At 39.0% G+C, this 23,425-nt stretch overlaps 1 protein-coding gene across 1 annotated transcript in view; it reads right to left on the bottom strand.

The window, feature by feature from the left end:
- Positions 1-312: 312 nt before the first annotated feature.
- The window catches only part of LOC308389649 (ALK tyrosine kinase receptor-like), a gene marked incomplete at both ends in the record, with an annotated part of 250,026 nt that continues 226,913 nt past the window's right edge, over positions 313-23,425 (bottom strand). The window contains 2 exons of the mRNA XM_080871141.1: positions 313-367; positions 2,031-2,235. Coding sequence (XP_080727267.1) covers positions 313-367; positions 2,031-2,235 — 260 coding nt within the window. The remainder of the gene's footprint in view (positions 368-2,030; positions 2,236-23,425) is intronic.

Raw genomic sequence — 23,425 nt, forward strand, 5'->3', positions numbered from 1 at the left:
TAAAAAATGAATAATGAAGCCTAATAAGATTCAAGCTACCTTGCAGTTAGAAAGACCCTGGTAAATGACTAATGTGTACAGGGATTTTTTTTTGTTTCCTACTTGACTAACCTTGTGCTAAATGCCCAGACAACCAAATTGGGCAAACATGTCAAAACACAGCATTAAAATTCAAAGGCAAAGGCACAGATTTGCAATTAGTAACCTGACTGACTCTTCCGATGTTTGTGGGTGGCTCTTCTTGCTTTGTTTTAACCCTCTCTTTTTTTTTTATAATAAGAGTCTTCCCATCAGAGCAGAAATGTGGGGAGTTTAGCTGAGCGAGTCTACAATGGCAGGGATGGTGTGGGAGGATGGCAGTCTCTGACTACAAATGAGAGCGCACACAATGCACAGCCTAATCTGTCACACATGTAATGAGCACATCCCTGCTTTGCTCCCTTAAGGACACACACACACGTTAATGCACACTCCCATTCACGTGCAGCCAAAGCTGGAGGGATGCATATAGCATGATATTCATATGATCCCAGTCCCCTTAAGAGATTAGACACACAAGCACCAAGAAACCACTTCATAGAGGCAAGGTGAGCTCAGCTCTTTGTATTACCACATCCTACAGACACTTTCCCTAAAAAGAACAGATATGTTAATAAAGCCACCCATGGATATGACCACACATACCAAGTATTAAGTGGTGAAGCGGGTATTGTTATGGCCTCTGTCGCCCTGTTGCTCTCAGTGTGAAACGCAGATCTCAGAAAAGCCTTCATTGAAAAGGCAGCGTGAGGGGGCCACAGACCTGGTGTTAATTAAGGATTACTCGCACCATAAGATAATACTAACGCATTAACTTTGACTGCTGCAAAAGTAAATTACACATGGTAGTAACAAACTGCACTGCAAAAAACAGGTCTTAAAAACTAGAAGAAGAAGAAAAGAAGGAAGAAAATGATCTGTGACAGGAAAAATCCAAGTCGTGATCTCTTGACCAGAGTGATCACTGTGTACCATGCTTTCTCACAGTTATACGCAATGTTGCCAGGCCCATTTGAAAATGTGGGCCTGTGATGGTTCACTTACACTCATCCATTGTTTACAATGTATTTGAAGAAATGTTAATAATGGCATTTGTGCCTACTATGAGTACAAATGTGTGCTGTGAAATATACCCAGCATTCATCGCGGTTATGATACCTGTGAAAAATGTAATGAAGACAAACTCTGAATGGTTTCCATTCACAAATCTTTAGTTTTACAAAGATCATAAAGTCACTCTAAACATCACTATGTACTGTCACTGTAGCAGTAACCCACTGCACTAATGGTGTCACATCTTTACTAGGCCTACATGCAGATAAATAAAATGCAGCATTAACCATGCAACTGTAAATATAATGGAACAAACTCAAGGTTAACACAGCATAAAATCAAATTTAAAACTCTTGCTGTTATACATAAACCCGGTAAATATATCCCTCTCGCCTACTCTAACATTGTGCTTAAAACAAAGAAATGCAGTTGTACTGCCTAACCTTCCTTTGATAAAATGGACCAATATTCAGTTTAAATACACTAAAGTACCAGGGGGAATTTCACTTTTCTATATAACTGGCCAGATTATCACATTTGTTTTTTTTCCATTAAGGTGTGTCTTGTTTACATGTGAAAGGGTAATATGCTAGAAAAGAGAAAAACATCAACAAAGCAGTTTTGTACCTGTCAGTGTTGAAACAGCAAGCGCAACAAGTTCTAAATCTTATGAATGAATAAACACAGACGCAAAAATAAATCTTTAAAATAAGTAAATGCTCCAAAATAAAATGTCCTGATAAGAAGAGATGTCAGACAAAAAACAAGCACACATTGTCTTGAATGAAGATATTTCATCTCAGCTTTTTTGAACTCCACAGTAAAACACATTTTGGTGGTTTCTAATTCCCTCAAATCATCAACAAAAATTTAATTAACCACAGAGAAAAGAATCCTAACACTTCTGCCCAATTGTAGTTGTATAGAAATGGGCTTACCCTGTGATGCGCGGGAGAGTGTCGGTTGAGAAGAGGGAGAGAGGGGACTTGTCTCGCATTATAAGCCAAACAGTGTACTGCCCACTTTGCCTGGGGTGGAAGAACACAGCCATGTCCAGGCTACAAGGACCTTGTCCCCCCCATAGCCAAGGACTGAGCACCCAGGGGCCTCCAAACGCTGAACCATTCACCCAGAGAAACTCACCTGAGGGAGAGAGGAAAAGCAAACAAGTGTAAAACCAAGACTAGAGATTGACTAAATGCACGAGTACAAAAGCTTGAAAACGATATGGAATCTTGCATGCATGATATGATGTTGTAGCATGTATTGAGATGATTTATGGGAAGTAGAACGAGATAGTTTTAAGGCCACATCTGAGTCTAGCCCTTGAAGAAAATTAATAAAATAAAGCTGCTTTGAAAATAAGCTGTGAGTGACACCCTGTGCACAAAAAAGTCAAGCAGGGGGGAAAAGGAAAAAAAAAATCAAAGAGATTTTTTTTATAGCTTTGATATTCCATTTCACTTTCTATTAAGCTCACTCAAGGAAGAAGTTGATCAGAAGCACAAAGTTTGGTATCTGTGTGTTTGTGGCAAAGTGGCACAAAGAAACTCAACTTAAAAGGAAGAAAATCCATTTTTAACAGGCTCAGTTAAGTAAAGTATTGTTAATGAGGAGATTATTAAGAAAATTCAAACCAAAAATTTTAAATAAGAAGGAATAACTGATTTTCTGTTATTCAAGGTCAATTTTCAAAAGCACACCATTGTTTTTCTTGTGACATTACCAATAAGTTTGATGTGTCACATGGCCCTCTTCCTATTGAAAAAACAAAAGTTGTATCCAAGATGGCCGACTTCTAACTGGCCACCATGGTCACCACCCATCTTGAGGAGTTTGCCCCCTCACATATACTAATGTGCCACAAACAGGACTTTAATATCACCAACCATCCCCATTTTATTATGGTGTATCCATATAAATGGCCCACCCTGTACACAGCTTTTGTATTGGAACACATTAACAGAACAGATGTTTCTTAAAAACTTTAAAAGTGATTTCAAAGCCTAAATCTAGCTTATTTAGTCTTAACTAAGTGCCAAATGGTACAAACTGTATGAATCTGCAATTAGGTGGCACCCAAACATCTGACGCCACAAGTCAAGATGTTTCTAGTTTGCTTTTGTTTGTCTGGAAGTGTACCGACGCCACTTTCGTTCAAACCTGAAAACGAAAGTTATCGCTGCACTATTCACAAGCATTCTGTAGTCGTGTGAGGATGTTTAGGTTTCTCAGTTACTATAAGTGTTCAGTGGCATTTGAGGTGACTGTGGAAGAAAGTAATTGTCAGTTGGTACTTGTTGATCTTTGAGGTGTGTCTTGGCTCATTATCGTGCTGCAGTATGACTCCTTGTCCATAAAGAGGCACAGCAGAAGGTGGAGCATGCCTTTCAAAAATGCAGTACTGCTTCTTCTGAGTCATAGTGTAGTACATGATTGACTATGGATAAGAAAGGTATCATCCCCTCTCTTATCTTTGTCTCCTTACATTCACCGTTCTGTTAATGCCTATAATTTCTAATATGGATTCAACAATAAATATGATCTCCTTCCATCATCTACTCATGTATCCATCCAAAGCATTTCCCTTTGTAAATCTGGTGTGATGTCTTACTCTAAAAAAGGTTTTTAAAAAACCTTGGAAAACTTCATTTCACACGGAGAGAGTCTATCTTCACTACAAGCTTTTACTTAATAATTTATCCTCACTAAAACAATGCTGCTTAGCCAGCAATGTTCTGCTGGAACCTTGAGGCACAGCCACATTTATAGCAGGTGAACAATGGCTGTAGTTGAATAAGTCTCTGGTGAGTCAGTCAAATCGACCCCAGTGCCATCCAAACGCTGCTTTATTGGAAGGATGCAAGTCAAGGGAATCAAACGTTTTGCAGAAAGCAGGGGAAATGGGCACAAACATGCTACAATTTGGCTGCTGACATAGAAATAGTGGAGAAAGCGAAATACACTTTTAAATATTTCTAAACCCTCAAACTTTGTATTTCTGGTATTAATGGCAGATACTTTTTCAAAGCTTTTTCTGTCCTTGTCAGCAAGGGAATAATTCTACTTTATGTTTATTAGAGAGGTCATAGTGGGTGGTGGTAGTGCCAACAGAATTATCCTTCTCTGATAACAAATGCCTTCCCCTATCCCATGGGGCTGTTGAAAAAAACTGGATAATTTGAAGGCCTTCACATTGGAGTGCTCCAGTTAAGCCTCATTTGCTCTGCTTTCCACATTTAGTATTATTTATTTTAGTATTTAGTATTTATTTATTTATTGTCATTGTCAAGAACAATGAAATTGCGTTTGGGGCTTCCATACAACCCCCCAAAAAAGAAGAAAATAATAAATACCCCTTAAAACCCAAGTGTACATATTTAACCCAGTGTGACTCCAATGCAATAAGACAATCCTTAGCAATAATGTTCGTAGAAATTCAGACAAAGACCTGAGAAACATGACAAAATACAACAATGCAACCCATTCAATATTATTGTACTGTGAGATATGATATCAGATATGATAGTTATCTATTTAAGAAAGAGGGGGGGGGGGGGGCAGGAGGGGGAAGAGAATAAAGATATGATGCACCAATGCAGACCAGTTCATTGCTATTAAGAAGTTGGATATGGTTATTGTCCGTGAGAGGGGGGCAGAGAGTTCAGGAGCCTCACAGCCTGTGGATACAGGCTGTTGGCCAGTCTGGATGTTCTGGCCTGTATAGACCTGTACCTTCTCCCTGAGGGCAGCAGATGGAAAAGGTGGCGCGCAGGGTGATGTTGGTCCCGCAGGATACTGTGCACCCTCCTCAGACAGCGAGTGGGGAAGATATTACTGATCTCTGGCAGACTTGTTCCAATAATTCTGCCAGCTTCTTTCACCACCCGCTGGAGTGCTTGCTGATCGGCCTTGGTGCAGCTGGGGAACCACACTAGAAATCCATACGTCAGAACGCTGCTGATGGCACAGTTGTAGAAGTTCAACATCAGAGATCTGGGAATGTGTGCGCTCCGCAGTCTCCTCAGGTAGTAGAGGCGCTGTTGGGCCTTCCGTACAACTGAGGTGATATGGTTGCCCCAGGACAGGTCCTCGGTCACAGTTACCCCCAAGAATTTAAAACTGCTCACCCTCTCCACCGCCTCACTGCCAATGAAGAGAGGCAGATGGTTGTTATGACCCCTCTTCCGGAAATCTACAATGATCTCCTTGGTCTTTTTGGTGTTTAAGACCAAGTTATTGTCGTGGCACCATGACTCTAGTTGTTGCACCTCTGTCCTATAGTTTGTCTCATCATTGTTGGATATAAGTCCGAGCACTGTAGTGTCATCTGCAAACTTAACAATTTTGAATGCTTCTTACACAGAGGGTCCAGACAATTTGGCAAGGACAGTATGAATGCTTACAACAAGTTTCAGGCAATGTGGACTGAATGCATTTTCTACACACCCAACAGCAATCTGATATAAAGGTTTTAAGACTTAGCCTGGAAGGGTTTTGGGCCCGAAGGCAGAAAACTATTAACTCTTCTTTCCCAGTTCTAATAAGATGGAGAAATACCTGCTTGGGAGCAATTACTGGCAGGGCACAAATTATAATGGCAAAGTGCAAAGCAAAGACTGTAATTCGGTTAGTAGAGATCAGCTTTAGCTTTACCCCTAAATACTGCTGCCTAACAGAGTTTGATAGTCTTATTTAATGCATCACAATATTCGCTTCCTCTGACTGTCTTCCCAAATTTGCATAGTGCAACATCATCATTGACAGGGTATTAAGCAGATGGGATCCCTCAACTGCTTATATTGAGAAAAAAAAACATTAAAACATCACAACACAAAGCATTAGGCAAGATTTGTGTTTGTTTGTTACATATGTTGTTCCGCTGTTGGATGCTAATATTTAAAATGAGCAGGGTGAAAAAAAATGCCTGGATCCATGAATATAAATCATGCAAAGCTAATCTAGTATGTCCAAGACTAGAAATTCTGTGTTTGTAAATTAGCATAATAAGCATTATATGCTCTTTAAATCAGCAGCAATTGCATGTTTAAACATGGAGCAGTGAACACAGCTCTTATTTGGCCTGACAATGTTAAATCATAACAAAGATAAAGTTAGTTCTCTTGAAAGATAACCTGCAATTATAAGATAAGAACTGTGATCCAACAGTCCTTTTACTCTGTTTGTTTTTCTTTCAGTATATTTCATAATTAAATTGCGTACTGACTGCCCGAGAGCTGCTTGAGTCTTCATAAACAAAGATACTGATGTGATTGTTGTGCATTCAATGTTGTCAGCGTCGGGGTAGAAAACTTGTTATCAAGTCTTTTTAAAAACACTAATTATCAACTGCAGCATGTATGCTTTTATCTGTTAGTAGCTAATAGGTATAGGAATATATCCAAGATCAAGCTATGACACTAGAAACTTGCTTTATTTACTTTTTAATCAAAGTTGTACTTTTTGTACTGTTTTCTTATCCATGATCGTAATAACTTTGCATGTAAACACGCTTTTAAAATGTAAACTATTCCTCATTAGAATTTTATTCATCTAGAGTCCAAGAATAAAATATACAGGGAGTGCAGAATTATTAGGCAAATGAGTATTTTGTCCACATCATCCTCTTCTTGCATGTTGTCTTACTCCAAGCTGTATAGGCTCGAAAGCCTACTACCAATTAAGCATATTAGGTGATGTGCATCTCTGTAATGAGAAGGGGTGTGGTCTAATGACATCAACACCCTATATCAGGTGTGCATAATTATTAGGCAACGTCCTTTCCTTTGGCAAAATGGGTCAAAAGAAGGACTTGACAGGCTCAGAAAAGTCAAAAATAGTGAGATATCTTGCAGAGGGATGCAGCAGTCTCAAAATTGCAAAGCTTCTGAAGCGTGATCATCGAACAATCAAGCATTTCATTCAAAATAGTCAACAGGGTCGCAAGAAGCGTGTGGAAAAACCAAGGCGCAAAATAACTGCCCATGAACTGAGAAAAGTCAAGCGTGCAGCTGCCAAGATGCCACTTGCCACCAGTTTGGCCATATTTCAGAGCTGCAACATCACTGGAGTGCCCAAAAGCACAAGGTGTGCAATACTCAGAGACATGGCCAAGGTAAGAAAGGCTGAAAGACGACCACCACTGAACAAGACACACAAGCTGAAACGTCAAGACTGGGCCAAGAAATATCTCAAGACTGATTTTTCTAAGGCTGTGGTTGCTGCTGCACGCAATGTTGATGGTGAACAGATCAAAACACTGACAGAATCCATGGATGGCAGGCTTTTGAGTGTCCTTGCAAAGAAAGGTGGCTATATTGGTCGCTGATTTGTTTTTGTTTTGTTTTTGAATGTCAGAAATGTATATTTGTGAATGTGGAGATGTTATATTGGTTTCACTGGTAAAAATAAATAATTGAAATGGGTATATATTTGTTTTTTGTTGAGTTGCCTAATAATTATGCACAGTAATAGTCACCTGCACACACAGATATCCCCCTAAAATAGCTAAAACCAAAAACAAACTAAAAACTACTTCCAAAAACATTCAGCTTTGATATTAATGAGTTTTTTGGGTTCATTGAGAACATGGTTGTTGTTCAATAATAAAATTATTCCTCAAAAATACAACTTGCCTAATAATTCTGCACTCCCTGTATATGTCAAAATCTAACATTTAAGACTTCATGAAAATGAAAATTATAATAACTTTATGAAAATTACAACTTTTCTCAAGAGCTATTCATAATGGAAAAACAACCCTCATTCCTAAAACAACTGAAAGACTCTATAACTAGAAAGAACTCTTCAGTAACCACCAATCTATACACTTTGATTTTAACCCACACTACCACTAGTGCTCTACTTGCCCTATTATTCTTTGCAAACGGAGTTTCTTGTAGGCTATTTCTTATTTATCCGTGAAGCTCAACCTCAGTGACACCAGCTTAATCTGCAGTGCCTCTAAACTGGTACTTGATTGCTGCCCCTGCGATGAGGAAGACAAGCCCCAAAACACAGAAGCAAGAAACATTTCAATCCAAAGTGAAAGTTCTATTTTGTATCATTGAATCAAGCTGGTAAACAATTTTCTCCCTCTCTCTCTCTGTGCAGTTACCGATTCAATCAACGGAGGCTCTTGTTGACATAGCATACCAAATCCAACTGTTGGAGAGAACAGAATTCCCTCAGATAATAAAATTGCAGCTAAAGGCCTGAGAGAAGGAGGAAAACAAACAATTCAGATTGTATTCTCTGCCAAATCCTCTTATAACATAATGCATTTACCCAGGGCCAGCACAGGATTTCTGGGGTCCCAACAATTTGACTGACAAACATTTTAATTTACAACCCATTCATCTGATCAACACGGTGACACAGCTTCCACAGTAGCAAAATGGTGTTAAAGTATGTTCTGCATGCTGATAAAAAGCTATCTTGTGATAGTGTATTGTTGGTGGTTTCTTCAATAAAACTGTTTACTGCAGCAGTGATTTCAAATTGAAATCTGGTGTGCTGTTATGGTGAAAGGGGACGACATCAGTAAAATTGCAATCAGGGACTGCGATTCACTGGCAGGGCTGAAAATTCCCTCTACATCACACAAAAATTACTTACTTGACCGAGATAGCATGTGTATTGTGTTGGGTTTCTGAGAACATCAAGACAATATCTTCTCATTTTTCTACCGTATTATTATCTTTAAATGTACTATAAGGCAATATCCTGCAGTCCAGTGCCACAAACATTCCAGTCTTGTAATGGTGAAGAACCTGTTTAAAAACTTCAGCATCCAAATCTGGATCTGGATGAAACGCAGGAATACAAAAGTTAATCTTTCTAAGTTGGGCCAAGCCCCACTTCTAGTATAATGACATGTAAATCCACTCAAACAGCCTGAGTAATCTAGCTACCAAGCAAACCAGACTAATCACATAACCTCCTCCTTCCCCCAGGCAAAACTGCTTTTTAGTAATCATCATGAACCACTATAGAAAGTGTAAAAAGATGAATCACTCTGTTTTTCTTCAGGGATTCGGAAGAAGAAGCAAGAAAAAGAAGATTTTTAAACATTATTTTGGGACAAATGCGAAAAACAAACCCCACTCATACTGTGATTTCCATTGATTTTTAATTTCACCATTAAAGTTGACTTTGTTTGGTGGTCGAATAAAAGTGTACTCTACAGCATTTTCTGGTTATAGCGTGAAAGAGTTATTAAACATGTGAGTGGAATTATATGTCTATACAGTGTCTGTTTGTCTTTGTCAACTAAATGTTAATCATACTGATTTTATTGTAGGTTACCTTATAGTGCACATAACACCAATAGCTCTCTGCTCCCTTATGCAGAAACATCCCAATTGCACTTAAAGCTTTCACTGTCTTTAAAAAAAAATGCTGTTTCTGGACTGCACAGAGCTCGCATGTATGACAGACAGATTTGAATGCAAAACTGGACCAAAAATATTCAATAATGAATGATTAATAATACGACTAACCGGATGAAGACCTAATGCTTTGAAACACCAAGTGTAAACATGGTACACACACGATGTGTCCTCTCCTTTTAATAAGAATGAAAATAATGTGAGTAAAAAATAACACAAATCTGAATAAGTGAACATGAAATGTTCACAGGCATGCTGCCCATTCTGGGTGCAACTCAGTGTGAAGTTCAATGTGCGTAAAAGAACAAAACAAAACAAAACATCATGCGTGGGAGTACAAAGCAAACCACAGTTTTGTTTTGATTTTTTTTTCCTGGGCTACATGGTTTAAAAAGGAAATGGCTTATTCTGACTATGCAACAGGGGCTGATATGGAGGGGGTGTACAGGGGCATGCAGAAAAGATGCCAATGGAATAACACGGATAGAAAACACTTGCAATTCAATTTGAGTGACTTTATTCTTATTTCAAAATGTGCGTTTGTGTGTTTTTCTTGAACAAAGTTAAAGAAAAACATTGCATTTGTTCATTACTCCAGTTTGCTGTGTGGCAAACACTAACTCCTCTGCCCTCTAAGCTACAACTAAAACATAAAAACAGTTCAGATAAGCAGTATTTATAAAGATCATCATGAGAGTGTGAAAAGGTAGATGGGATGTGAGACAGGACACAGTTTTTTTTAAATGTAAATTTTGTTAACTGTATTAGCTTCTCATTTTCTTTAGGCTTCCTTCCTTTTTGTAAAACAGGGTTATGTGTAATAACAATTTGTATAAAACAATTTGTGTTGTGTTGATCACTACAGTCGAAAGAACGCTGCTGTTTCTCCAGACCCAGACCAAGCACAGTAGACTCCAGTGACAACTGGTATGACATTGATTTAGTCAGAAACAGCATTAAAGAAGGAGGTGAGGTGGAAGTGGGTTGCAAAGCAGCTAACAAATGTGCAGACAGGCTCGAGTAGCTTAAAAATAGCACAAACTGGATGTGTAAAGTGTTGGCTGAGCCATTAGCTGATGTGAGCTGACACTCAGATGAGCTGATCTGCCAAGATTGCAGCTGAGCTTGATTTGTTGCCTGCTGGAACAGTGTGTTGAATTATTGGTGAAAGCTATCAGAAGTGCAGGACAATTAAACAAACACACACACACACACACACACACACACACACACACACACACACACACACACACACACACACACACACACACACACACACACACACACACACACACACACAAAAAAAAATCAATATGGACAAGGTGATTTATTTCTACACCAGAACTGACTTTTCTGTTGACCAGCTGATCTTATTTGTTGGAACCAATTTGTACTAGAATGCAGTGCATTCACAAAATACCTCAATTTCATAGGCAGAACAAAATATTATATTTAAACATATAAATATTAAAATATTGCATATTGAATCCTCAAAGATATTGTAATGCTTTTGAGAAGTAAAAAGCATTTATTTATTTAAAAAATGTATTTTCTAAAATACATCTTATTATATTATATATATTAGTAATCATAATAACACAACATAATAATCACAGTCACCGTCTAACTCCGCAGAATGTCAGTGAAATTGTTATTTTGGCATCAAAAGCAATCAAGAAGATAACAGCTGATCACCTTTAATTTATAACAACAAAATTAGTCAGTGGAGAATTAATGGAGAAAAACAGCCCTCCAACTTTTGACAGAACACAGAAACTGGAAGAAGACCTCATTAACCACTGGAAACAAACATCCTTTGATCATCATAGTCAAGTGCCATGGTTTTGTCTTTTACTTTGTCATGCATATTTCAACATGATTTCCCTATAAAAATGACATAGAGAGTAAAATGTAAGAAGGAAATTATCAAGCACATGTGGCTTTTTCTCCCATAAATCTTTAATACCCTTTAAATAATCCAATATTTACTTGCAAACACGATACATATTTAACAAGTTTAATACAGTATTTTCTGTGTGTTCTGTTCACTCTTTTAAGCCCACCTCACGTATGTTTCTGTTTTAATCATCTTTGATTGAATGCAGCAATTTAATTTTGGTAAGGATTTTCACAGCATTCGAACGTGATATTTTACCTAAGCAGAGGTTATTAGGCTCCAGTTTTTGGAGTGCTATAGTTATTACCAGGAACTCTGACTTCTTTATTATTTCAAGTTGATTTGGTGTTTGGCAGAGTTTTGGTACTGGAAACGAGGATTATCAATCTAAAATTTTAGGATTCACCACTATGGACGAAAAGGCCTCTAAAAATAATCAAGAAAAGCAAGATTAAAAAAGTTAATTCTGAATATGAAATTGTTATTCTTAAGAGGGATCACTCTATAACCTGATAGTGCTGTGATGGAGACATTTTAGGGTTTTGTCTAGTGCAAAGGCTCATTTTATTCTTGATTGCATTTTAGTTACCATAATGTCTGCTGTCCAAGTAAAAGTCAATCTTTAAGGAGTGTTTGATTTAACGAGACTAATACATTAAACAGAACAATAAAATGGCCTCATAAATCTTAACAACACTGGTGTCAGAGTTGCCGCTATCCTCTAAATGTTCATTTATAATTACATCAATTCATTTATTGTTATTAATACCAGCAAACCTTCAATGTCTATAAATCCGTGTACTAATCATTGCACTAGTCATTGTCACTACTCCACTTAAAAGGTATTTGCTATTGTAGCGGGTCCACTAATCATTTAAAACTGTATTTCATATTTTTAAATATCCACAAAGCATTTAATGACAGTAAGATGTACACGTATACAAAAAAAGAAACATAGTTCACGTGGTGCATGATAAATAACCTTTGCTAAGGCAAAAAGTAGACAGCCAAACATCATCTTAATTTTTATCTAAAGCAAATCTGTCTAAACACTGAAATTTGAAGGAAATTAAGAAATGCAACAGCTCAACCTCAAAGACACACCTGTTTAAAAGTAATTTTCACAGCAGGGACTTTTAAATGGCCCATTAGTTGAGATAAAAAAAAAACTTTCTACTTGCAAGTATTCAGAAGTACAGCATAAACATCTTTCTGTTCCTTAAAAACAAACAAACCAAACAAACAAACCAAAAAACTCAACAAAAAACATGAAGCAGGATTTTTTAATTTTTTTTTTTTGCAGTGGGGAAGGATTTTATTTGAAGAAAAACACTTAAAAGGAAAGTCAAAAGCATAAGTGGGGAAACCAATCAAAGCACAGTGTGTTACCAAATGATAGCCTTAATGCTTCTGTTTTATTTTTTAATTTTTAAAATTTTTTATGATTTGCAAGCATGTTTTATTAACAGTAGAACATAAACAAATATCAAATGTTTGAACTGAGACAATGTCTCATTTTAAAACAAAAATAAGCTAATTTTGAATATGACTGGCAACAACATATATATTTTTTTACTTTTTTAATTTCACCTGTTGAGAATGAAAAAAGAAAACAAGCAGAAGAAAACGGGCGCAATAGAATTAACAACATCACAATGATATATGGGAATATAGCTGTAAATACTAAATGTTAAACATTATTGTGCAGCACGTAAGATCGACAGCGCACAGTGTGCTTTGAGGTAAGAGCCAAAAAGGGTGTCGTCTGTGTGTGTGAACACCCATGTGTACACCTGTGAGCATGGACGCACTTGTTTTTAAAAGGTTCCTTCATTTAATGATCTGCTAGAGGGTGTGGGGGGGCCACAGCCCAGTCCACCAGGGCATGAAGCAGGTATGGAGGAGATCAAAACTCCAGACATCCAGAGGCCCTCAGAACACAAGAGACCAAGGAAGACCAACAGAGGGGCAATCGTGCCACTATCCCAGAAAGAGCTGACGAGAGTCCCAGATGAGGGGTCACTCAGCAGCCGCGGAGCAGGAGCCAAGGGGAGTTGCAGTGACGTGGCCCGAGCAAGCCCCAGGCCCCGATAATCAGCCACCAAGGAGTGAGCCGGTGTGTACCTGGACGCCCATCCCCGGACACAAAGAACCACCAACACACCGATGTCTGAGGGCGTCTGCCACTGGCAGGGGAAGTGGTGGGGGAGATAGGCCTCAATACCTACATAGGCCTATATAGCAGGATTTTTAATGTAGGTAGTCCAAAATGAAAGATGTCTCATTAACGATAGCATGAAATGCTGTGAATGTAAACCTTTGATTAAAACAATGCATAGTTCAGGTGTCAAACACTAATCTTGGGCACCTCGCTGCATTAAAATAAGAACCGTGTAGACTTCAGTAAGTAAATAAATACAAATACAATAAATACAAATATATTTATGTATCTTTGAACCCACAAATTGATATAACGCTGCAATACTTCGGTTAGAAATGTGATATTTGTGATACCTCAGCATCAAAGAAAAAGTACCTCAACGTAGAGCAAACCCCAGCCTCTTACACTGATAAAATTTGATTAACACCTGCCACGTCACTTTTCACATCACCTTTGTTGATGACACCTCCAGCAGCCAGTACAAAACACATTAATCACAAAACTTGGAAGATTCGGCAGGTGAAGATTTGATCAATTAAATCAGAAATGTGCAAAATCAGTTTCCCCTTGGGCAAGTCAAATTCTATAACACCTGCATTACACTACTTTTATATACATTTTATATCTCTGATGATATGCTGAAGGTTCTTATACTGATAAAGCCACTCATACAATCCTTAGCAATGACTTCTGGAAGATAATCATGCTAAGTAATGAAACTGTATATCACTGACAAAAGTACATGCTCTCTACAACCACACTAAACAACAAGTAAATGCAATTAGTTGGGTAGGGAGCTACTATTGAATACACCACTATTTGGCGTATAACCATTTAACTGTGCTTAATGCAAATAGAAGGTAAAAGTGAATGTTAAGGCAACAAATAACTTTAAAGAGACAGTAAATAATCCCAATAAAATAGATGTCTGTTAACTGATTGCATAATTCAATCTCCTAACCTTTGACCGTTTTACTTTGCGTTACCAAGGATAACATGTTACCACCCAGTGAGAGAGCAGAGCTGAATCTTCCACAAGAGCTTTAACCACAGTCACAGGTTTTAGTATTTTTTTAGGCAAGACTTCCGGGCACAAAGCAGGTTCTCAAAGCTAATTTGAAAATGCAGGATGCAATTCCAAAAATGCATCTTCATGTAATAACACTGAACTTTTCATAGATTGTAGAAGTTGAGAGAATAGAATTGACGGTTATGATCTTCTGAGATTTGAAGTTTTCTGAGCAAAACAGCAAACATCTTACAGCTGCCTTAATAATATTTGCGGTGAATTATTACCAGTGTTGCTAATAATGGAATGAGCACCACAGAGACAATGAAACTGAAATAACAGCTTATTTGCAAACCACCTCAGTTCAATTGGATACACATCACAATGTTACCTTCAAAAGCAATGTAATTAGCTGGTTGAGCTATTGTAGTGTCTAAGAATAATTCAGAGTGAATGATTTCAATCATTTTAGGGTGGAGCCTTTAGTTATCAAACCCAAAGCAAAGGCTCGGTCATTAAAGAAGCAAACAACTATTTGTAGCAAAACAGATAAGATGAGAAACATGCATAACATTATTTTAGTCTCTTAACCACACAGAGGCAGTTCACCCAATGTTCAAGCACTTAAAGTAGTGTTATTCAGCACAGACACAGGAAAATCAGACCTGTACATACAGTACAAACCTTCCCTTTATTATGCAGATTTAGCACAGAGCAACATGTACCCCTCTTTTGCGAGTGGAGAACAGGTTTGTAGTCCATCACTTTCATATTTAGAGCGGTATGAATTGTGTAAAATGCTACCATTCATATCAATAGAGTAGTGGGAGGTTTATATAGCTAATAATCTCTAGTGATTAAGGCGACATTAGCTAACGTTTGCAACGTCCCTGCATTATCAGAACAGTTTGAACTTTTGCTGTATTTCAGTTAAAGGGTGTTTTAAATATGCATCACTGATTTCTGTCAAATCACCTCCTTATCTTCTTTCTGCTGCAGCAACGGAAGTCTTAATAGGCTGTGCAAGCACATTGTACCGTCACAACATTGACAACACTGGACATAAGACCAGTTTTCATTCTATCCTGTACTGCTGTCAATAGAAAAGTTAGGAAAATATAACACTGCAGTGCTCTGATGTCTAAATTTGCCTCTGACGCCAACCAAAATAAACAAGGAAGTCAACAGAAAGCCTAAGTCATGATTTAAAGAGGCTTAGCAGGGACTGCAACCTGAGGGGCTTTATATCTAGGCCCAGTGAGCTGACTGATTAAGTGGCCTTGTTTATAGATTGAGCTGATACAAACACTACCAATGGGGCTTTGCCAAATGAGTAAAGGATGCAACAGGATATTCCACGTTCCGTCAGCCACTGCTGAGCAGTGTCATTTGATACAGGTGACCAAGAAATCAGAATGACAGCACTTCACATGACAACACAGCATAAATACAGGGAGTGCAGAATTATTAGGCAAATGAGTATTTTGTCCACATCATCCTCTTCATGCATGTTGTCTTACTCCAAGCTGTATAGGCTCGAAAGCCTACTACCAATTAAGCATATTAGGTGATGTGCATCTCTGTAATGAGAAGGGGTGTGGTCTTCTTTTTTTTTTTTTTTGCCTGTCCCGTTTGGCTCTTTTGCCATCAGAATTATTGTCTAAAGGCAAAGAAAGATGCCCAACGGATTTACTTTACCAAATTGACCATCCCAGCCTTGCCATAATGGTCCATTTGATTCACCTTTTATTGTTTATTTTATTTTCACTTGCTGAATACGGGACAGATTTGACTGGGGGAAAGAAGGGGAGAAAGAAAGAGGGAAAGAGAAACAGCTGAGAAGAGGGACGGGGGAGAAGGGCAAAAAACAAAAACCAACAGAACGGGCAGAAAAAAAAATGCATATATCGATCACCTGGATCACCTGCTGAGAAAGAAAAAAGAAAACAAGCAGAAGAGAACAAGAGTAATAGAATAAACAACATCACAATGATATATGGGAATATGACAGTAAATACTAAATGTTAAACATTATTGTGCAGCACATAAGATCAACAGAACACAGTGTGCTTTGAGGTAGGAGCCAAAAAGGGTGTAGTTTGTGGGTGTGATCACCCGTGTGTACACCTGTGAGCATGGACGCGCTTGTTTTTTTAAAAGGTTCCTTCATGTTATAATCTGCTAGAGGGTGTGGGGGGGCCACAGCCCCGTCCTCCAGGGCATGAAGCAGGTATGGAGGAGATCAAAACTCCAGACATCCAGAGGCCCCCAGAACACAAGAGACCAAGGAAGACCAACAGAGGGGCAGCCGCGCCACTGTCCCGGAAAGAGCTGAGGAGAGTCCCAGATGAGGGCTCACTCAGCAGCCGCGGAGCAGAAGCCAGGGGGAGTTGCAGTGACGCGCCCGTGACCGAGCCCCAGGCCGAGAGGCCGGGGGCACCCCACCTCCGAAGTGACCCGAGCGAGCCCCAGGCTCCAGGCCCCGATAAGCGGCCGCCAAGGAGTGAGCCGGTGTGTACCTGGATGCCCATCCCTGGATACAAAGAACCACCAACGCACCGATGTCCGAGGGAGTCCGCCACTGGCAGGGGAAGTGGTGGTGGGGGGAGATAGGCCTCCAAACCTTGGAGGGCCTGAGATGTCCCCAGAGAGGTGGCGCCTGACACCCAACCTGACATATAGACACAGACATACAGGCACACACAGACACAAACATCCATTCCCACCCTCATGCTCTCATATGTACTTACTCCACACTCAACCAACGTGGAGACAGACATAAAGAGACGCTGTACACACGATCACACTCCCCAAGCGTACTCTACGAACCGGGTCTAGGGGTGTGGTCTAATGACATCAACACCCTATATCAGGTGTGCATAATTATTAGGCAACGTCCTTTCCTTTGGCAAAATGGGTCAAAAGAAGGACTTGACAGGCTCAGAAAAGTCAAAAGTAGTGAGATATCTTGCAGAGGGATGCAGCAGTCTCAAAATTGCAAAGCTTCTGAAGCGTGATCATCGAACAATCAAGCGTTTCATTCAAAATAGTCAACAGGGTCGCAAGAAGCGTGTAGAAAAACCAAGGCGCAAAATAACTGCCCATGAACTGAGAAAAGTCAAGCGTGCAGCTGCCAAGATGCCACTTGCCACCAGTTTGGCCATATTTCAGAGCTGCAACATCACTGGAGTGCCCAAAAGCACAAGGTGTGCAATACTCAGAGACATGGCCAAGGTAAGAAAGGCTGAAAGACGACCACCACTGAACAAGACACACAAGCTGAAACGTCAAGACTGGGCCAAGAAATATCTCAAGGCTGGTTTTTCTAAGGTTTTATGGACTGATGAAATGAGAGTGAGTCTTGATGGGCCAGATGGATGGGCCCGTGGCTGGATTGGTAAAGGGCAGAGAGCTCCAGTCTGACTCAGACGCCAGCAAGGTGGAGGTGGAGTACTGGTTTGGGCTGGTATCATCAAAGATGAGCTTGTGGGGCCTTTTCGGGTTGAGGATGGAGTCAAGCTCAACTCCCAGTCCTACTGCCAGTTTCTGGAAGACACCTTCTTCAAGAGGTGGTACAGGAAGAAGTCTGCATCCTTCAAGAAAAACATGATTTTCATGCAGGACAATGCTCCATCACACACGTCCAAGTACTCCACAGCGTGGCTGGCAAGAAAGGGTATAAAAGAAGAAAAACTAATGACATGGCCTCCTTGTTCACCTGATCTGAACCCCATTGAGAACCTGTGGTCCATCATCAAATGTGAGATTTACAAGGAGGGAAAACAGTACACCTCTCTGAACAGTGTCTGGGAGGCTGTGGTTGCTGCTGCACGCAATGTTGATGGTGAACAGATCAAAACACTGACAGGATCCATGGATGGCAGGCTTTTGAGTGTCCTTGCAAAGAAAGGTGGCTATATTGGTCGCTGATTTATTTTTGTTTTGTTTTTGAATGTCAGAAATGTATATTTGTGAATGTGGAGATGTTATATTGGTTTCACTGGTAAAAATAAATAATTGAAATGGGTATATATTTGTTTTTTGTTAAGTTGCCTAATAATTATGCACAGTAATAGTCACCTGCACACACAGATATCCCCCTAAAATAGCTAAAACCAAAAACAAACTAAAAACTACTTCCAAAAACATTCAGCTTTGATATTAATGAGTTTTTTGGGTTCATTGAGAACATGGTTGTTGTTCAATAATAAAATTATTCCTCAAAAATACAACTTGCCTAATAATTCTGCACTCCCTGTAGTTCCACTCGTGCAATAAGTAACTTTGATGACTCTATCATTTCATTTAGTTTCCTTTCCCCATCAGAGCTTTAAATTGAATACATATATATTTACCACAATCAGATGTCCCTACGTCACTTCAATACTGTAAGTTTGTTATACCTGGAATAACAGTTGCTTAATGTTACTTCTTATTTTTTTCATTTGTACAAATCAATTGATTGGTTTTCAACTAATAAAGGATGAAAAGCAACCAGCCAATCACACTTGGGCGTATCCAATTCTTAAGCTATAGACTGGGACACTGCCTAATGTGAATAGAAGAATGCAAAAATAGTGACATATGTCAACACATGTTTGAAATAATTTAATACAGCACCTATGTTATATATAAAAAAAACATATAAAAACAACATAAAGTTGTTTATGATTTATTTTCCTCAAAATTACTTCATCAGTTTCAGTGTCCAACCTTTACATTACATAAAGAAGTGGAATACAGTAATATAGAACTTCACTGCCAGCATTTTGGAAACATAATTACAGATTAATACATACATTTGAAATCATGTAAGATAACCTAGGATATAATGCACTTCCTTTAAGATGGAGCCTTAGTTGAGCATTCACTTTGACAGTAAGTTCTGCAACCTGGTGTAAATTTTGAAGAAAATATGTAGAGTTAAATATATGTCGAGTTAACGTGGTTAAAAAACATCAAGCCAAACGTGTTTAATCATGAACATAAAGTGAATTTCTCATAAAGAAAATCATTTTTCTTTTAAGAGAAAAAAAATGAATTTGATAATTTTTTAATCAACCAGGATACCCAGTGCCGCTGAAATGGTTTTTCACAGTAATTTCTGTCCCACTGTAAAATAACAAATCCTGGAGAAAAGCAGTATGCACTCCACAATCACAGATACCTGAGTGGAAATCCTGGCAGCAACTGAGTAATGCATTCACACCAGTATTGACAGGTTGGTAGCCACTGGTGTTCAGACAAAAACTGAACCGCCGTTTCCTCATATTCATTTATGTAAATGTAGACTAAGCAGGAGGAGGTGATGACCGATTAAAAACACCTCAATCTACTCCACCCCTTCCATATTTTCAAAAATAAACCAATGGCCAATCCTATAAAAAGGCTCTACCTCTATACTGCATAATCCTCAGCCTTTTCATCTGACCACTTTAATCAGGACTTTAAACTTAGATTGTTTTTCTAGTAGCCGAGCGCAATAAAAGGGACTGTTTTATTAATGAAAAGGTATGAGTGCATCTTTCTGTAAACACATAAAAATGGAAATAGTGAAAAATTTGTGGTAAATATAAACACTACAGATGAGCAGAATCAACCTTTTAGGAGTGGTAAATGGCCTGTATTTGTATAGCGCTTTACTAGTCCCTAAGGACCCCAAAGCGCTTTACATATCCAGTCATCCACCCATTCACACACTGGTGATGGCAAGCTACATTGTAGCCACAGCCACCCTGGGGCGAACTGACAGAGGCGAGGCTGCCGGACACTGGCGCCACCGGGCCCTCTGACCACCACCAGTAGGCAACGGGTGAAGTGTCTTGCCCAAGGACACAACGGCCAAGACTGTCCAAGCCGGGGCTCGAACCAGCAACCTTCCGATTACAAGGCGAACTCCCAACTCTTGAGCCACGATCGCCCCTATACACTAAGCATAAGACAGGAGAAAACAGGAAAATTAAAAACATGGAATACTGTAAATACAGGACCTGGAAAGGACATCAAGGCACTGTGCTAATGCGTCCCGTTTTCATTAACACTGTTGGTTGAGACTTTCTGCCAAATCTGAATCAATTTAATCGTGTAATTTGTTTTCTGCTTAGTACAAATCCTTTGCAGACTCTTAATTGAACCTATTTATATTTACGTTTCATCAATAATATTATGAATAAGTGAAACTCAAAGGATCCAGTTGAGAGCTATAATTTAAGAAGACAGAAACACTTTAGAGTGGCAGCCTAAATAATGTTCCAACCTGTAAAAATGAGATAAGAGAACTTAAGTCATCCTTTGAGGCATTTTTGTGCAAAAGGTATACAAAGTAAACAGCAGGAGTTAGCAAATGTTGATTCAGTATGTACTGCAATCGTTTATTAACAGGAGCGTGCTGATGTTGGCACACTGACTTACCAACTTAACATTTTTAACCGGAGATTCGGAGCCCTGAAACTAGAAGACACGATGAGCAATGGATTTACCAGAGAACAGGCACTCCGTTAGGACCGCAGCTAAAAAAACAGAGTACCACATGAATGAATATCTGCTAATGTGTTGTAAGCTGAGCCTGAATAACAGTGCAAGACGTCAGAAGTCATTCACGTGTGACTGCAGTAATCAGAAAAGCTGTAGAGTCAGTCACAAGTCAACAGAACTGATTTTTGATTAAATGTAAACTTTGTTCCTTTGCCTGACTTTCTGTACAACACAGAACTTCATAGCTAATACTGAAACAAAAGGCCCAAAGAGATCTAACGGCAATACAGATCCAACTGTTGCTTTAAACATTATCCTTGTTTGTCTGACTGTTGAAAAAACTAATAATTCTTTAGTCCATGATTGCTGATTATACTAACAAAATCATCAATAGATATTAAGACAGCAATTGCTGATAATCTACCCTTAGGTAAAAGTGAAAGCACTGAAATGAAGTACCTAATAAGAGCAAATCTCATTTTAATGTTTTTGTTTTTGTAGCATGAAGATAATTAGAACCTGCAAACGCAACTAATCAGCATTTCAAATTTTTTGTAAACTTCAATTACTAAAAACTCATCAACTGAAAAGAAATATCTCACAGTATTTAACGGTTTCAACAGTAGAAGCCTAGAGTATTCACACAGACAAGCTGTGAACAGAAGGGTTCCTCTGGCAAGATAATCCCCGATAAGCACCAGCAGCTTCACAGACAATCTACAAATATAAAATATTTTAAGGCTTTAAATATCTTCATCTATTCTTCTGTTTGGATACTCTAAAACTTTTATTTAAACGTTGTCAGAGGCCACCCCTTAATATTAAAAAGTCCACTGAGAATATATGCTGCTTTTGGTTTTTGACATACATCAGTCTTTTCTCAAACATTAAAAAAAAATCAACACTAAGTTCATTAAAGCCCTTAAAATAATCTCCCAGATCTGCCAATCTGCCCAGAAATGATGAATTTTTAAATTTCGTGGCCAAAAACGGACATGCGGCAAAGCTCACGTACTGACTAGACACTGACAGAAGAAAAAGAAAACTTCAGACGCACGTTGAGAGTGCAGGCAGGATTGGTTTACGGAAGTTACACGGCTTTGCCTGGGAAGTGGGCCCAACAGCTGAAAGAAAAACTGTATATAAAGAACTGGGACACGTTCTGCCTTTGTAGTCAAGACAAAAAGGAATGAATACATAAATTAGAAGTTCTTCTAAGCAGAAAAGGCACAAGAGTGTTCATTATAAAACCTTAGGCAACAGATCTCCACCCAGTGAAACTGGCTATCATGAAGTCTGGTGGAAGGTAGAAAGCTTGTTGATTACTCTCCAAGAGAACGCTGCTAGTATCTCCTGGAGTGAATCCAGAGGGCCAGGATATTATGTGACTATAAATCATTAGAGGGAGCTGGTTGTAATAACTCTATTAAAGACTTACGCCACTGTTTGTTTGCCCTTGTCTTACTTAGCCCTGTTTACACCTTCACTCTGTGAGGGAGAAGCAGAAAAGTCTCTAATGTGTATGCATACATGCTGATGTGAAAAAAGTGTACAGTCTGCATTTTGTAAGCATGTTTAATTAATTTACCTAGATTGAAATAAATGCCTTTGTGTTAGCATACACACAAAGGCACAAGGGTGGCATAGTGCCACTTAAAACAAGTTTTGCTGCTCATTGTTGGTTCAAGAGTGTGTGTTGTGGTGTGTGATACCTGATTAGGGATCGGCTTTAGACTGAGGGCCAGCCAGCTAGCTTCATCTCAGTGAGGTAAAGGGAGATGATGGATCACAATCCACTAGGGAAAGTCAACACTTCCACCCCCTGCCAACACCTTCTGCCTGGCTTTGCTGCACGGAGAAATCCCAAAGCTGCTCTCAACAAGAGAGCTGGAAGCCTTGAACAGCGTTGCGGCCAAGAACCACAAACAGGGCAAAGCAGGTAGAGTATCTATGATGTTGCACTGCTGTATGTTGCAGGCTGTTTGGATTCCATTCAGCTGTCAGAATGTGTGTCTACTACCTGTTTGTTCCGGTGGAGATATGCAAGGAAATGAAGTTAATATTAAAGTACAAAAAATACGTGATACCATTAAATTACTGAAATCCAAAACTGCCCTAATCTGAGCTTAACATAAAGCATGGGCATTATGCAAAACTACACACCTATGTGATGTCTTCAGTGTTAGCACCTTGAATCATTATAAAGTCAAGGTTTTTGACAGAAACATGCTCACTTCTGAAGGCAGTATGCTGGTCTATTAAGGAAGAGCAGCCTCTCGCTGAGTAATAAGACCTGTTTCATTCACCTGCTTTGTTGATGTTCTTGTTTGGGCATCATGATCTGAGTACTAAGTGCAATAACACATGCAACAAAAGGATTTCTCTGTACACAGCATTATCAC

This window comes from Rhamphochromis sp. 'chilingali' (assembly GCF_963969265.1).
Source record: "Rhamphochromis sp. 'chilingali' genome assembly, chromosome: 21".
NCBI classification, from domain to species: Eukaryota; Metazoa; Chordata; class Actinopteri; order Cichliformes; family Cichlidae; genus Rhamphochromis; species Rhamphochromis sp. 'chilingali'.